Source organism: Ahaetulla prasina, chromosome 4, assembly GCF_028640845.1.
Source record: "Ahaetulla prasina isolate Xishuangbanna chromosome 4, ASM2864084v1, whole genome shotgun sequence".
Taxonomy (NCBI): Eukaryota; Metazoa; Chordata; class Lepidosauria; order Squamata; family Colubridae; genus Ahaetulla; species Ahaetulla prasina.
The window spans coordinates 12319312-12336597 of record NC_080542.1 but is presented as its reverse complement, the minus strand read 5'-3'; the positions used below and the strand labels follow the sequence as shown (position 1 = coordinate 12336597).

Genomic DNA, 17286 nt, shown 5'->3' with positions numbered 1-17286 from the left:
CTGTGCCTCAGCTGTGTTACTCTCAAGTGGTAAGGTTAGTAGCTGTAAAACTGTGCACACACACCGCACAATCACCAAAACCAGTTGTTAAACCGGCAGCATCCCACCACTGGATGGGTGAATGGATGGATGGATGGATAGATAGATAGATAGATAGATAGATAGATAGATAGATAGATAGATAGATAGATACTCTTCAAGGATACTTCGGGATACTCTTTAAATTGGGGTTTTAGTAACATTTTAAATTTTAAAATTTTTTAAATTACCGGCCATTTAGTAATAGTTTCTTTTAATTTCTTTTAATTGTACATATTTTGTATTTTATTCCGGCTGCACACCGCCCTGAGTCCTTCGGGAGAAGGGCGGTATAAAAATTTAATAAAATAAATAAATAAATAAATAAGGCCAGCCATGTTGGGGGACTCAAGGATACTCCAACAAATTATCGGCTTGTGACAATCAGTCACCCACAATCCTATAACTGACATTTCCTCCATAAAAACCCACTTGGTTTCTCAACTAAGAACTTTTGAAAAAGACTCCGTTTTGGCCCATTACTTGTAAAACAGCTTCTTTTTATTTATTTTTACAAATCCAATAATTGCATGTTCCCCTTATTTCGTCCCTCATTGCCCAGGTTGTGAGAAGCCTGCTATTTCTGACCGTTAGACGAGTAGGAATACCAAAAGCTGTTGTTATTGCTAGAAGAGAACGTGTGGGAAAATCCTGTTTTTGGAAGGATCCTGGTAGAATCTTGTTTTCCTCAGCGGGTACAAATGCCACGTTGTCACGTTCATGTTTTGCTGGGAACCGCAAACCATCTGTTCTTTTTTTGGGGGCGATTTATTCTCGAGTTAGGGACTGTCTTACCCATCCAAATCTCACTGGCATTTGCCAAGCTGTATGCGCAAGACACCCTGGTCAGACATATTGAGATAGCGGGAGAACTCTTCGGACATGGTATGAATCAAAGGATGTGGCAACACATTGTCAAAGTAGTGATGATTGATGCGTTTCCCACTGAGGTCATATAAAAAGGGCCAGAAGCCATAGAGAGTGATGTGATCACAGAACTCCAGAGCAAAACTGGTGAACATAAAGCCAGTGGACAGGCGTATTTCCGTCACCCCTTTCTGTCTCCAATACTTATCGAGGGCACCCAGGTAGCGCGGGTGGAGGAAGAAGACCCGATGGGCCTGGCCAAAATCCTTCAGGATGTTTACAGCACGGTAGCTGACTTTGAGATGATAATTAAACGATAGCGCAGGAATGAGAATAAAGGCATTTTGGTAGGCCCGGAGAACGTTGATAAAAGCCGCCGGAGGACCCACCAAGTCGTTGAATCTTCAAAAGTGAAAAAAAGGAGAGAGAAAATCCCAAAAGAAAAACCACACCCACGACAACCCAAAGCATGTGAACCAGGGGTGAAATGCTTCCGGTTCGGACCGGATTTCCCGATCCGTTAGCGATGGCGGCAGGTGGTTTGGAGAACCAGTAGCAAAAAAACCCTGCCCCCACCCCCCAGCTGAGCAGCACAATCATCAGAGGTTGGTTGTTGTTTTTTTTTACTTTTAAAAGCATTTTTTCTTTGGCCGAAAAAATGCTTTTAAAAGTAAAAAAAAAAGCCTCTGATGATCGCACAGCTCAGCTGGGATCATCAGAACACTTTAAAAGCATTTTTTCTACAACCTCTTCAGGCAAAGAAGTTGTAAAAAAAAAGCTTTTAAAGGGTTCTGACGATCCCAGCTGAGTTGCCTGATCGCCAGAACCTTTTAAAAGCATTTTTACCACCTCTTCAGCCAAAGAGATTGTAGAAAAAATGCTTTTAAAAGTAACCAAAAAAAAAGTTGGCCCCGCCCACCCAGTCCCATTACCCCCCCACCAAGCCATGCCCACAGAATCGATAGTAACAAATTGTACATTTCCCCACTGATGCGAATGAAGTAGATTTGCGGGTGTAGGTGCCCATTTTGATCTTTCTCCTCTTAGAAGAATATTAATATTAAATATTAAATATTAAAAAGGCAGAATATTTTATTTCCCTACAGGAGAAATGGAGAACCATACTCTTAAAGACAGAAACCAGCCCCGCTTTCCCTGTCCCCAAGCAGAAACTGAGGCGGCCAACTTTTAGAAATGCAGATTTGCATCAGGGTGAAATGATCGGAAGTCTGCTACCAGTTCGCTTCGTGCATGCATGTGCGAAGTGTGCCAAATGTGCGCTTGCGCATTGCAGGCGTTATCGTGCAGCACTGAAAAAGGAGGAGGTAAGTAGAAAAAGGTAAGTAGAACAGCGAGGGGAGGGAACAGCTGTGCTGTGCGATTTGGATTCGCTAGAAAGCAGGATTTCCTGCTTTCTAGCAAATGTAAATCGCACAGAACAGTTGATCATCAGAAATACTGGTTCCTCTGAACTGATAGCATTCTTTTTAACTACCGGTTCGTCCGAACAGGTAGCATTTTTTACTACTGGTTCAGGCTAACCTGTTCAGGCGAACTGGTTTGAACCAGTAGCATTTCACCCCTGATTTGCATATCCATTCAGAAAGATTGGGTCAAAACAGAAACTCAGTTAAACAACAAACAAGAAGTTGACCAAATTAGCCCAGACAAACACCTAGGATTTACATTTCCTCTTTTGCCTATAGAGGCAGCCATGACCCCATAGGAATCTGACAACAGCCAATAGAATATTAAAGGACATGTTCTTACACAGGAAGGAACAAAGAAGGTTTAAAAACCCACCCACTCTAAACTCCATTTTGTCAGCTGCCCAGAATTACATGTGGTTCTGCTTTAGCAATAAAGAATCTTTCCAATTGGCCTCCATGTTTCCAGTGTCTTTCTCCCAGCTTGGAACTGGACCAGATGAATATTTCTTCCAACACTATGTTGGAAGAAATATCCATCTGGTTCAGTTTCAAATGAAGAGAAAGAAACTGGAAACATGGAGGCTGATTGGAAAGATGGTTTATTGAGGAACAGGGCTTCATGGGTTTGAGGTCCTGGGCAGCTGACCACATGGAGTAGAGAGTGAAGGTTATGTATACCCTCTCTTGGGCCTTGCCCTTGAGCTTCCTGTTCCTGTGCAAGGAATGTATTCTATTGATTGTTTGGGGAGTTATTTTCTTTCGACTCCTAAAAAAAAGGCTAGGCCTTCTTTTTGGCGGGTTCTAATTATTGATTCACCTCACGGTGGTAGCACCGACAGCCCCATTAAAGCAAGAGCCCACTGCTGGCCCACTTCTTCTGTGGCAGTGTGCCGCCACTCGCACATATCACCCCAATCAATCCGGAGCTCTGTTATCGGCTGGAGATGCCTTCCGGCACGCTTCTGAAGGCGAAACAGAGGTCGGGGCGATGCGTCCGAGTGGTGGCAAGCAGTCGCAGAAGAAACAGCTGGAACGTGGCGAGGCAGGTGTCGGGGTGTGCAAGGCCTGGTAAGTAGGGCAGCTCCACCCCCCTCCCCCTCCCCACCCAAGCTTATTTTTTACCTGTGTGCCTTGCTAATTTTGTGGGTGGGGCTTAATTTGATTGCATGCGCTTAAAAATGTGATAGGCCTTCTTTTCAAGGTGGGTAGTCTTCTTGGAGAAATACGGTAGGTTTTCTGAGTCAAGCTTGGTTGAAGCTTGCTGGGTGATGCAACGTCCCCAGGTGATTTTGCAATGCACTGAGCCCTGCGGCTAGATAATCCTATAATGTCCTGGAGGGTCATGTCCAGGGGTGGGCTTCAGGTCCTTTAGCAACGGGTTCACTGCCCCGTTGCTGGGTGGGCATGGCCATGATGGGGGTGGCCTAGTCGGCTGCCTGCACCATGGCGGGGGGAGCATTTTTCACCCACCCCAGGCTTCGGAGGCTTTTTTCGAGCCTCCGGGAGGGTGAAAACAGCTTCCCCTGGGGTCCAGAGGCCAGAAACAGGCCCATTTCCGGGACTTCCGGAACTTCCGGTAGACTCATTTTTTGCTCTCTTAGACCCTCCGTGTGGCCCTTGCCCTTACCTGGTATGATGAATGGGCCGCGTGGAGACTCCTGGGAGGGGCAGGGTGGGTGGGGCCAGCCAGGGGTGGCATTTGGGGTTTGCCGAATCCCAGCAATCCTTGGCTAGAGGATTGCCCAAACCCTGCCGAACCTCTGGTCATGTCTTAATCCCATCTGTTGTGGTCTGCCAGCAGCCTGAGGACCTGGCAGCGGAGTCAGATAGAGGAGGCTGGGGAGGACAATGGGCCAGTCTTGGAGTCAGGGAAAGGCCCGGACGAAGGCTCTGCGTTGGAGGCAAAGATGGGGCCAGGGCCATCTTCGAGCGATGCGCAGACTCCGGAGGCAGACAGCGGAGAGGCAGAGGAACAGGAGGATCCTGTTCCGAGTGCATGCATGAGAAGAGCTGGGAGTAAGGCCAGAAGATGATCGGCCCCTCCCATAAGGCTTAAAAGAGCAGCAACGAGCTGTTGGGTTCCATGGCTTCTTGTCAGCGTCTCTTGAACTTTGTGGGGGTTTTGCCAAGAAAAGCCTTTGGCAGGTTGCCAAAGACAACAAAGGCCAAAGGACTGTTTATAAAGAATTTGTTTTGGACTAAGCTGAGAATGGATTAATTCTCCGCTGTTTAAATAAACTAAGTTTGTTCAGGACTGAATTGTGTTTGATAATCACTACTTGGGCCTCGGTCATAACACCATCAGCCTGGAGCTGAAGGCCTTTTGTCTTGTAGCTAGGTTGGCCCAATCCTGCTCAATTGGGCACCAAATATCTGCTGGGGGCAGGGAGCTGCTCTTTGTCTTTTAAAAACCTGTTTCTCCTTTTCTCATCCAGGGAAATATAATATTCTACCTTTTTAATATGTCCTAGAATATATCTTTCTTCTAGGAGAGGGGCGGGTGCTAACTTTCTACAACAGCAAAACGCCATTTTTCAAAAGGGATCGGCAGGCATGAAAAAAGAAACACGACGGTCTGCGTGTTTCTTTGACGTTTCGAGCGGCCGCCTTCTTCGTTCACAGACTGTAGGAGATTATTGTTTCTATTTATGTAATCTTCCTTACCTATTGCTAAAAATGCTGGGGTTGATGGTCACTAAGTGAGTCTTGGTTCCCACGTCTTTAGTTCTCTTCAACGGAGGCAGATTAAACCTGGGCGGGGGAGCGAATGGAAAAGAGACGCAGAGATTAAACTCAAGCGAATGCATTGCAGGTAGTCCTCGATTTATGACCACAATTGAGCCCAGAATTTATGTTGCCAAGTGAGAAATCTGTTCAGTTGAATTTTGCCCCCTTTTATGACTTTTCTTGCCACATTTTATTCAGTGAATCGCTGCAGGTATTTGTTGTGGTCTATCAGCAGCCTATGGAGCTGGTAACGGAGTTGGACAGTGATGAGGCTGAGGTGAGGCCAGGACCATCAGGAAGTGAGGTGCAGACTCCAGAGCCTCCAGAGCCTGATGGTAGTGAGGCAGAGGAACAGGAGGAGCTTGATCCTAATGCACACACGAGAAGAGCTGCCAAAAGGCAAGAGCAGCTCAAGCAGAGAGGAAAACTCGGGAGTAGGGCCAAGAGATGATTGGCCCCTCCCATAAGGCTTAAAACAGACCAGCAACGGCATTTGAGCTTTGCCGGAAAACAACGTTGTAGCTGCGTCTTCTGCTTCGTCTTCTGCTTCATCTACGTCTTTGTTTTTGTGGCTTCAGGGCGTTTGCCAGGAAGGGCCTTTGGCAGTTTGCCTAATTGGACTAAGGTTTGTGAGATAACTGAGGAATTTGTGTTGGGAGGCATTTGTTTTATTTGAGTTGAAAGATTTTGGGAATGAAGTAATTCCCAGCTGTTCGAATAAAGTTTGTTTTTCCACAGACTAAGTTTATTACTACCTACTTGGGCCTGGGTCACAAGAGTATTAAACTAGTCACACAGTTCTCCGGCTTCTCCATTGCCTTTGCTGGTCAGAAGGTCGCAAAAGGGGACTGCATGACCCCGGGACACTGCAACCGTCATAAATATGAGTCAGTTGTCAAGCATCCAAACGTAAATCACGTGACCATGCGGAGGCTGCAACGGTCGTTAAGTGTGAAAAATGGTCATACGCAGGGGTGAAATTTAGCCGGTTCTATCTATCTCAATCTATCTCAACTCAGGAAGCTCAAACTGCCCAAGGAGCTGCTGATTCAGTTCTATAGAGGAATTATTGAGTCTGTCATTTGCACCTCTATAACTGTCTGGTTCGGTTTTGCAACCCAACAAGAAAGACACAGACTTCAGAGGATAATTAGAACTGCAGAAAAAATAATTGCTACCAACCTGCCTTCCATTGAGGACCTGTATACTGCACGAATCAAGAAGAGGGCCGTGAAAATATTTACAGACCCCTCGCATCCAGGACATAAACTGTTTCAACCCCTACCCTCAAAACGACGCTATAGAGCACTGCACACCAGAACAACTAGACACAAGAACAGTTTTTTCCCGAAGGCCATCACTCTGCTAAACAAATAATTCCCTCAACACTGTCAAACTATTTACTGAATCTGCACTACTATTAATCTTCACATCGTTCCCATCACCAATCCCTTTCCACTTATGACTGTATGACTATAACTTGTTGCTGGCAATCCTTATGATTTATATTGATATATTGACCATCAATTGTGTTGTAAATGTTGTACCTTGATGAAGGTATCTTTTCTTTTATGTACACTGAGAGCATATGCACCAAGACAAATTCCTTGTGTGTCCAATCACACTTGGCCAATAAAAATTCTATTCTATTCTATCTGGGGCACAGACACAACATCGGGCGAACTGGTAGCAGCGGCTATGGGAGGCTCCGCCCACTCATGAGGACGTCATGACGTCACTTTTTTGCAGCATTTTAAGTCTCTGTGCATGCGCAGATTACGGTGCGCACAAGCGAAACGAGCACATTTGCAAACCGGTAGGGAAGGGAAGGGAATTTCACCCCTGGTCGTAAGTCGCTTTTTTCAGTGCTGTTGCAACTTCAAACAGTCACTAAATGAACTGTTATAAGTTGAGGATTGCCTGTACTGTTACTAAAAATTGCAAAAAAAAAGGGAAATTTGCAGGTTCGGTTTGGTTCTTAAAGAAGCGGGTGGTGATATTTTGGTAAGAACTTCAAATGGGGAGTATTGTTGCCAGAATCTCACCATCCAAAAGTTAGCCATTCTTTTTTTAGCTAACTCTTGATCTTGTTTCAAACGTGCTCAGTCTAGAACTAGGTGGCGAGAGAGTTCTCTTGTCATCTCTTGAAGAAATAGCTTCTTCCTTGCTGTTTTCTTTGGAGGTGCCTCCAACTTAAGACCCTGTTTTATATCCTGTTGAGGGGGGATTTTATACCCATAGGATTCCCAAGTAAGCAATGGTTTTAATTGCAAAAATACTAGACATTAAAGCCCTCAGGTCTAATAGGGAAAGGAAGGAGGAAGAAGAGAAAGGGAAGGAAAAGAGGAGGAAGAAGGGGAAGGGGAGGAAAAGAGGAGGAGGAGGAGGAAGGGGAGGGGAAGAGGGAGGGGAGGAAGAGAGAGGAGAAGACAAAAAGAAGGGGAAGGGGAAGGGAAAAGATGAGGAGGAAGGGGGGGGGAAGGGGAAGGGGGAGGGGAGGGGAACAGGGAGGGGAGGAAGAAGGGAGGAAAAGAGGAGGAAGAAGGGAGGAAGAGAAAGGGAAGGGAAGGAAAAGGGAGGAAGGAGGAAGAGAAAGGGGAGAGGGAGGGGAGAAAGAGAGGAGAAGAGAAATAGAAGGAGAAGGGGAAGGGAAAAGGGGAGGGAAGGGAGGGGAAGAGAAATAGGAGGAGAAAGGGAAGGGGAAGGAAGAGAAAGAGGGGAAGGGAAGAAGAAGGAGAAAGGGAAGGAGAAAGGAAAGGTGAAGGAAAAGACGAAAAGAGGGAGGAGGAAAAGGGGCTGGGCAAGGAAAAAGGGATGGAGAAGAAGAAAAAGAAAGAAGAAAAGAGGAAGCATAGGGGGAGCAGGAAGGGAGGGAAAGGTATAGATGGAATGGAGGAAAGGAGAAGGAGGAAAGGGAAGAGGAAGGAAAAGGAGACAGGGAAGAAGAAAAAGAAAATGAAAGAAGAAAAGAGGAAGAGGAAGGAAATGGAAGAGGGGGCAGGAAGACAGAAAGAGAAGGGGAAGCAAGAGGAAAGGAAGAATGAAGGAGAAGAAAGATGGGGAAACGAGAAAGCTGTTACTTCGATAAACCAAGACTACAGTATAAAGGTTTCCAGTGTTTCTTATGATCCCATCCTTTTAACCTGAGCTCCCCCCACCCATAAAAATAAATAAATCAGAGCTACCTGATGATAAAATCAGCTTGGTCAATTTTTTGTCCACACCTGCTTCCTTGTAGGATACCACCATTGCCAACGACAGCACATTTCCTATACCGGGTCCCTGCCAATGGAAATCTCTAGAAGGACCACATTAGGAAGGAAGGGGGGAAAAAAGAGATTAAAAATGCCCGTACAAACAGCTGACTGCAGAATGTTTTCTTCAGGGGTGAACCGGTTTGCTGGCTGCGCATGCGCACCGTGACTTAATTAGCCAGCAACTATCAGCTTCTGGCAGCAAACTAGCAAGCGTCTGCCAAGTGTCTCTGTTATCTCTCTTGCTGCCGATGAGTCACCCAGGAACAAACAGTACTTCAGCTCTAGTTAAGCAGTTGATTTGCTTGCCACGAAGAAGTATAGCAGCCCTTGCTGCTTTTATATCCTGTGGGGTGTGGCTGCATGACTCAGCACTTCCTAGGCCTGCCCCACCCCTGCTTCTGTTGTTCCCGCCTCTCCTGCCTACGAAACCTAGTGTTCTGTTTCCCTCCCCCCAATACTCCCAGCAAAGAGTCAGTCAAAGGCCTTCTTTTCTAATTTATTTACATAGATAAATGTCCTGGCCACGTCTACCCACGGGCCTGCCAAGTTTCTGGAGATAACGAGGAAATTATAGATAAGGCCAGAATTACTCACGAATATATTCTTCCCTCCATTGATACAGTTTGCCCGCGCAAATTCATTGCTTTGTCCAAGACAAAAAACCAGGAAGTCCCGCCTCCTATTTATAGTCTCTGCAGATGTCACTGCATGACAATCATTCCTTGGCTTTATCCCAACGCTGCTTCTGCTGCGCGCGCCGGTCACGTCTGTGCAGTCTTGCATCACTCCAAAACTGTTCTTGGGGCATTGCCAAATCAGAAGAAGGCTCAAGAGAATCAGGCCTTGCCGGCCCCTCCTCCTCCCTTTGAGTGGGTGCCAGGGAGGGAGAGGGCCCAAGAGAAGCAGGGCTTGCCAGGTCTTCTCCCTCATTTTCTGAATCATCCGAGTCCAGGAGTCCGGGTCCAGGAACCTGGGTCACAACACCTAGGGTCCAGCCAGGCCTGATTGCCATCAGCCGGGTCTGGAGGCATGGCCGGGGGTGGGCAAGAGTCAGGGGACGGAGGCCTCGTTATCTCCTCCACCTGGCCTGCCTCTGGCTCCTGGAGCTGAGCCCGGGAAGCCGGTGCTCCAGAGGTAAGTCCTGATGGCCCTTCCCCCTCACTTTCTGAGTCACTTTCTGGCATGGTTCTGGTGAAGAGGTAGTAAAAAAAATGCTTTAAAAAAGTAAAAAAAAAAAAAAAAGCACGGATGATCGCGCAGCACAGCTGTGATCATGCCAGCCTTTTTTTTTTAGTTTTTTAAAGCAATTTTTTACGACCTATTCGCCCAAACCGGTAGTAAACAAATGCTTTTAAAAGATTAAAAAAAAAAAAAAGGCTCAGACGATCACGCAGCACAGCTGTGATCTTGGGAACCTTTTTTTTTACCCTTTTAAGCATTTTTTTTTACTACAGGTTTTGGCGAATAGGTCGTAAAAAATTGCTTTAAAAAACTGAAAAAAAAAGGCTGGCATGATCACAGCTGTGCCGTGCGATCGTCCGAGCTTTTTTTTTTTTTTTTTACTTTTTTAAAGCATTTTTTTTACTACCTCTTCACCAGAACCGGTAGTAAAAAAATGGTTTTAAAAGGTAAAAAAAAAGGCTCAGACAATCGCGCAGCACAGCTGTGATCTTGGGAACCTTTTTTTTTTTTTACCATTTTTAAGCATTTTTTTTCTTGCAGGTTTTGGCGAATAGGTAGTAAAAAAATGCTTTAAAAAACTAAAAAAAAAAAGGCTGGGACGATCACAGCTGTGCCATGCGATCGTCTGAGCTTTTTTTTTTTTTTACTTTTTTAAAGCATTTTTTTTACTACCTCTTCGCCGGAACAGGTGATAAAAAATGCTTAAAAAGTTAACCAAAAAAAAAAAACTTTTGACGATCATGCGTCACTCAACTGATTATTGGATTTTTTTTTTACTTTTTTAAAGCATTTTTTTACTATTGGTTCTGACAAATAGGTAGTAAAAAAATTGCTTTAAAAAAGTAAAAAAAAAAGGCTGGCATGATCACAGCTGTGCCGTGCGATCGTCCGAGCTTTTTTTTTTTTTTTTTTTACTTTTTTAAAGCATTTTTTTTACTACCTCTTCACCAGAACCGGTAGTAAAAAAATGGTTTTAAAAGGTAAAAAAAAAGGCTAAGACAATCGCGCAGCACAGCTGTGATCTTGGGAACCTTTTTTTTTTTTTTTACCATTTTTAAGCATTTTTTTTCTTGCAGGTTTTGGCGAATAGGTAGTAAAAAAATGCTTTAAAAAACTAAAAAAAAAAAAGGCTGGGACGATCACAGCTGTGCCGTGCGATCGTCCGAGCTTTTTTTTTTTTTTTTTACTTTTTAAAGCATTTTTTTTACTACCTCTTCGCCGGAACAGGTGATAAAAAATGCTTAAAAAGTTAACCAAAAAAAAAAAAAAACTTTTGACGATCACATGTCACTCAATTGATTATTGGAATTTTTTTTTACTTTTTTAAAGCATTTTTTTACTATTGGTTCTGACAAATAGGTAGTAAAAAAATTGCTTTAAAAAAGTAAAAAAATAAGGCTTGGATGATCACAGCTGTGCCATGCGATCGTCAGAGCCTTTTTTTTTTACTTTTTAAAGCATTTTTTTTACTACCTCTTCGCCGGAACAGGTGATAAAAAATGCTTAAAAAGTTAACCAAAAAAAAAAAAAAACTTTTGACGATCACATGTCACTCAATTGATTATTGGAATTTTTTTTTACTTTTTTAAAGCATTTTTTTACTATTGGTTCTGACAAATAGGTAGTAAAAAAATTGCTTTAAAAAAGTAAAAAAAAAAGGCTTGGATGATCACAGCTGTGCCGCACGATCGTCCAAGCCTTTTTTTTTTTTACCTTTTTAATTCTCCGGAACCAGTAATAAAAAATGCTTAAAAAGTTTAAAAAAGCGATCGTTGGAACTTTTTTTTTTTTACTTTTTAAAACATTTTTAATTACCAGTTCCAGAGAACTGCTAGTAAAAAAGGCTTTAAAATTTTTTTTAAAAAAAGTTCCGATGATCAGCTGAGCAATGTGCGATCGTTGGAATTTTTTATTTTTTTTTTACATTTTTTACTACCGGTTCAGTGAACCAGTAGCATTTTTTTACTACCAGTTCGGCGAACTGGCCCGAACCTGTAGCATTTTACCCCTGGTTTTCATGACTTGGACTTTAATTCATTCTTCAAATAGACTCAATGGCAATTCAGGGGCCTTTAACTAGGATTCACTTAAAAACGGTTTATTTCGTTACATTTATCCAAAAGAAAGTGACTTTGTTGTGGCCTGTCGGCAGAGGTGGAATTGAAAAAATTTTAGCAACCGGTTCTCAGCCTGGTTGCTGGGTGGGCGTGGCCATGGGAGCGTGGCCTACTCGGCCTCCTGCACCAGAGGTGGGGGGGCCCTTGTTGCCCTTTCCAGTATTGTGGTCCACATTAGCCTGCGGAGCTGGAAACGGAGTTGGACAGCGATGAGGCAGAAGAAGAGCGTGGGCCAGTCCTGAAGGCTGGAGAAAGTCTGGATGAGGGCTCTGAGTTGAAGGCTGAGGTGGAGCCAGGGCCATTGGGGAGTGAGGTGTGGACTCCGGAGCCTCCAGAGGCTGACAGTAATGAGGCAGAGGAACAGGAGGAGCCTGTTCCTAATGCACACATGAGAAGAGCTGCCAGAAGGCAAGAGCAGCTCAGGCAAAGAGGACGACTCGGGAGTAGGGCCAAGAGATAATTGGCCCCTCCCATAAGGCTTAAAAGACCAACAACAGTGTTTGTGCTCTTTGCTGGAAAACAACCTTGATAGTTTTGTCTTGTTGCACTTGTATCGGTGTCTTCTGAACTTTTGCCAAGAAAGGCCTTTGGCAGTTTGCCTAATGGGACCAAGGTTGGTGATAGGACTGAGGAATTGTGTTGGGACAAATTTAGTTGAACTACGCTGAGAACGAAATAATTCTCAGCTGTTCGACTAAAGTTTATTTTTACAATGACTGAGTTTCCTACTTGGGCCTGGGTCACAATGCCCAGGCTCCGGATGTTGTGTCTCGTCCGATCTCACCACAGCCAGGGCCTTCTTATCTGCTTCCGAACACGGAGGAATGTCCTAGTATGCCTCCCAGCCCCAGCCCTGGCTCCATGCCCAGACAGGCTGAAAAGGAGGAAGTATCTCCAGCCCCCAGCTCTGGCTCCATGCCCAGGCAAACGGAGCAACTAGACCTCTCCCCCTCCTCCACAGCATGTGAGCCTGAGGGAGGTCAATTGCCAACAGCTGCAGACTGGAGTGACCCTCGCGTCAGAAGACTTGATAGACGGAGGCAATAGAAGGAAGGGAGGGGCAGGCCTGGATAAGTGCTGAGTCATAGAGCCACACCCCATGGCCTATATAAAGGACCTGCTTTCTGGCATTCTCTGAGTCAGGCAAAGTCTAAACATATCTTGCTGAAGTCACTTTCTGATCTCCTGCCTGCCCTGAGGACTTTGCTAGGACGCCTGATTCGGATTTCCCTGACCCGGCCGTCAGCGGAGGAGTGGGACACGACACTGGAAGCTGTAAGTTGAGGACTGCCAGTATTCTGTTAACACCCCCTACTGCCCCCATTGGTTTCTCTTCCACCGAAACCCGAAGAACGCATCTCTTCTTACCTTCAGTAGCATATTTCTCAGGTTGGCATCCACAGTGATATTCATATGTTTGTCACCATCGAAATGGATGATGGATCGCAGCGGTGTGTTTTCCTTGGTTAGCACCAGCAGGTGAGAAGCATTGCAACACTGACCTAGCTCTTCCCTGAAAGAAGGCATCAGAGGGGGTTACACTTGAAAAGGGATCATCATGGGGCATTGTGTGGGAGCTTCAACATTGGAGGCTTTCAAGAAGAGACTGGACTGCCATCTGTCAGAAATGGTGGGTGGGTGGGTGGGGTCTTCTGCTTGGGTGGGGCGGGGGGGTTGGAATAGATAACCTACAGCCTTCTCTCCTTCCGAGGTCAGTAAAATGAGGAGCCAGATAGTTGGGGGGGGGCAAGAGGCTGGCCCTATAGACCGCTTAGAGCAGCGATCACCAACCGGTGGTCCGTGGACCACTGGTGGTCTGTGAGAAAATTTCGGTGGTCCGCAGAAAAATTATTTGCATTGCACTAAATCAGGGGGCCTCAATCTACGGCACCTGGGCCGGATACGTGCAATCAATGTTTGTGTTGCTGCAGAGAGTCTCCCCCTTCGGGGTCTCTTGTGTGGGTCGGAGGGGAGGGGGAGAAATTCTTGGGGTCTGCTTCAGCCTCCTAGTGAGGAGCTTTGGGGGAAGGCTGGAGGGAAGTGCTGGTGGCAAGGAGCCAGAGGGCCTTGTTTCAGTGGGACTGCATCACGGCCTCAAACTGTCTGACCATCTCAGCCCGCTGAGTCTCCAGGCGCCAGTATCTGGCCTTGCACTCCCACAGGTCTTCCCTCTGCTTGGAAAGCCTATGTTCCTAGTCCTCAGTGAGGTGGTTCTACTGAGCCTCCTCAGTCAGATCCAATTTGAACTGAGCTGTTTTGCCAACTCTTTCCAACAGCTGCTTCCTGTTAGGGCCCTAAGGAGCCCGGATGGGGAAGCGAGGAGAGGCTGGAAGGGGAGGGGTGAGTAGAAGCTGGTGAGGTGCCCCTCGATGTGAGTGACATTGAGTTGGCCCTGCCCACCCAGTCACATGACCATCTAGCCACGCCCACCCGGCCGGTCATTAGGCAGATCATATTAGCGGTCCGCGGGATTTAAAATTATGAATTTAGTGGTCCTTGAGGTCCGAAAGGTTGGTGACCCCTGGCTTAGAAAAAGCTGTAAAGCACTATGAAGCGGTATATAAGTCCAAGTGCTATTGCTAATCATTGTTCTCTTATGACCACAATGGGGACCAAAATTTCCATTGCTAAGCAAGGCAGTTGATAGGTGAGCCACCCCTAATTTTACGATCTTTTTGGTCAGGTCGTTAAATGAATCCCTGCAGCTAAACGAATCGTGAGATTTTTAAGCCAAACCGGGTTTCCTCATTGACTTTGCTTATCAGAAGCCATCTGGGAAGGTCACAAAAAGGGATCACGTTAACCCAGGACATCATAAATGCCGGTTGCCATTTTTAATAATCTGATAATGATTAAAGTACTAAAGGCGTTGCTGCCACCTCAAGTTTGCTTGTGCTTTGCTGATATGCGGTGACAATCCGCCATGAACTATGGCGAAGGGGGACGAAAGGGGAAACCGAAAGTAGATGCTTTGCCTTCTCGAGAAGCTGCTTCAAGGTCGCCCAGCTGGAAGAAGGAGGAAGCGACATTACCAGAGTATGTTTGAACTGACCGTTAGGAAAACAGCTTGCAAGATTTTAATTGGTTACCTTGGGAAAATGAAAGACATTTAAGGAAGGGAGAGGAGGGGAATAGCACAGGAATTTTGGCGCGCGAATCTCAGTTCTGGCTAGGCGTTACTGCAATACACTTGATCCAGTAGTGGAATTCAATTTTTTTTACTACCGGTTCTGTGGGCGTGGCTTGGCTTGGTGGGCATGGCAGGGGAAGGAGACTGTAAAATCTCCATTTTCACCCTACTCCAGGGGAAGGATATTGTAAAATCTCCATTTCCACCCACTCCAGGGGAAGGATACTGTAAAGTCTCCATTTCCATCCCACCCCACTGCAGGGGAAGGGAAGGACACTGTAAAATTTCCATTCCCACCCCACTCCAGGGGAAGGATACTGTAAAATCTCCATTCCCACCCCACTCCAAGGGAAGGATACTATAAATCTCCATTCCCTCCCCACTCCAGGGGAAGAATACTGTAAATCTCCATTCCCTCCCCACTCCAGGGGAAGGATACTGTAAAATCTTCATACCCTCCCCACCCCACTAACCTGCTTTCCAGCTCTGTGTGTAGGGCAAGAAAAGAAGACCCAGCTGGGAGGCAGCAAATAGATGGGGGCGGGGCCAATCAGAGGTGGTATTTGCCGGTTCTCCGAACTACTCAAAATTTCTGCTACCAGTTCTCCCGAACCGGTTGAATACCATCTCTGACTTGATCACTAATAGAAATATTCCTTTCTCAGGAAACGGAGCCAAGCATCATTTTCTATTTAGAGGTTTAAGTTTGTGTCACCTTTGACAGGCAGGCAATCCGATTCCCTTTTCGGACTGGTGATTTTGGGTGAATCATTAGCATTATTACCTATATTGCATAACCGCTGTAGCATTGAGTTTCCAAGGACACTGCTGAATAAGCATCGGCTGCCACCTTAGCACCTCCTCCATGGGGAATTTTCCTTTCTTAAATAATGGTTTTTGACTTTTCGAACTATTATCAAAACAGAGAGAAGAAAACATTTTCTCCTGGGAACTTTCGAATGGAACCTCCCTTCCCAGACCAGCCAGAATGATTGATTACCCATCATGCTTGGATGAAATGAGGAGAGACAAACATGGCGCCAGAACAGACGTTCATTGATTCGATCAGATCTGACAGCGTCTTGACTTTTTTTGATCTCTTCCCCTAACTTACAAGAAGACTGGAAGCCACCCAGTCCTTTGATAATGAGATGGGCGGCTTATAAATTTAATTAAATAATAAGTAAATAAATAACGGGACTTAATTGAGTACTGTAATCTGAACATTTACCAAACCATTCCAGAATGCAAGGGTGATCAAACTGTACGTTCTCATTATTGTTGTTCATCGGCGTTCATTATTGCCAAAAAAAAAATAAAATAGATAAGCATTTCATTCAAGAGAGCAATTATTTATCAGGGCTTTCTTCCTGACTACCAATATCTTTAGTTTATACTCTTCAATAAATAGTATGTTTCATATAAAGAAATGAAATTAAGGTCCTAGGCAAATTCGTAAAGATATAATTCTTGTGGAGGTATATTTATTAGATAGATAGATAGATAGATAGATAGATAGATAGATAGATAGATAGATAGATAGATAGATAGATAGATAGAGAGAGAGATGATAGAGAGATAGATAATCTATCTATCTATCTATCTATCTATCTAATCTATATTTATCTATCTAATCTATATCTATATCTATCTATCTATATCTATCTAATCCCTCTATCTATGTATCTATCTATCTATCTAATATCTATCTATCTATCTATCTATCTATCTATCTATCTATCTATCTAATATCTATCTATCTATCTATCTATCTATCTATCTATCTATCTATCTATCTATCCAGTGGTGGAATTCAAGTAATTTAACAACCGGTTCTCTGACCTAATGATTTCTTCCAACAACCAGTTTGCCAAACTGCTCAGAAAGTTAACAACCGGTTCTCCCGAAGTGGTGCGAACTGGTTGAATCCCACCACTGTATCTATCTATCTATCTGTCTGTCTGTCTGTCTGTCTGTCTGTATCTATTCTTATCTTATCTTACTATATTTTTATCTCTAATCTATCTACACCTAGACCTATGTCTAATCCAATCCAATCCAATCCAATCCATCTCTACCTATCTACCTGCCTGCCTGCTTTTCTATCTGTTTGTATCGGGTGAAATCTACTTACCTTCCTTACCGGTTTGGAAGTGTATGCGCCCTGCACGCATCACATGCACGCACAGACCCTCTGCGCATGCACAAACCCTCTGTGCATGTGCAGAGGGTAAAAAACCAGGTTAAAACCGGGAAGTAATGACAACCGGGCGAGTGGGCCATTGCTACCGGTTCTTCGAACCACCCATCACCATGGCTATCAGTTCGGCCGAACCGGTAGCATTTCACCCCTGGTTTGTATCTATATCTACCTTCTCTTCTCTTCTCTTCTCTTCTCTTCTCTTCTCTTCTCTTCTCTTCTCTTCTCTTCTCTTCTCTTCCCTTCCCTTCCCTTCCCTTACCTTACCTTACCTTACCATATTTTTCTCTCTAATCTA

General features: G+C 44.9%; 1 protein-coding gene across 1 annotated transcript; it reads right to left on the bottom strand.

Moving 5' to 3' along the window:
- Positions 1–495: 495 nt before the first annotated feature.
- LOC131198429 (alpha-N-acetylneuraminide alpha-2,8-sialyltransferase-like) lies at positions 496–15752 on the bottom strand. The gene is made up of 5 exons (XM_058183068.1): positions 15573–15752; positions 13027–13171; positions 8288–8400; positions 5040–5126; positions 496–1347 (listed from the first exon to the last, which is right to left on the bottom strand). The coding sequence occupies exons 1-5, from the start codon at positions 15725–15727 to the stop codon at positions 885–887; spliced, it is 963 nt and encodes a 320-aa protein (XP_058039051.1). The 5' UTR covers positions 15728–15752; the 3' UTR covers positions 496–884.
- Between the last annotated feature and the right edge of the window lie 1534 nt (positions 15753–17286).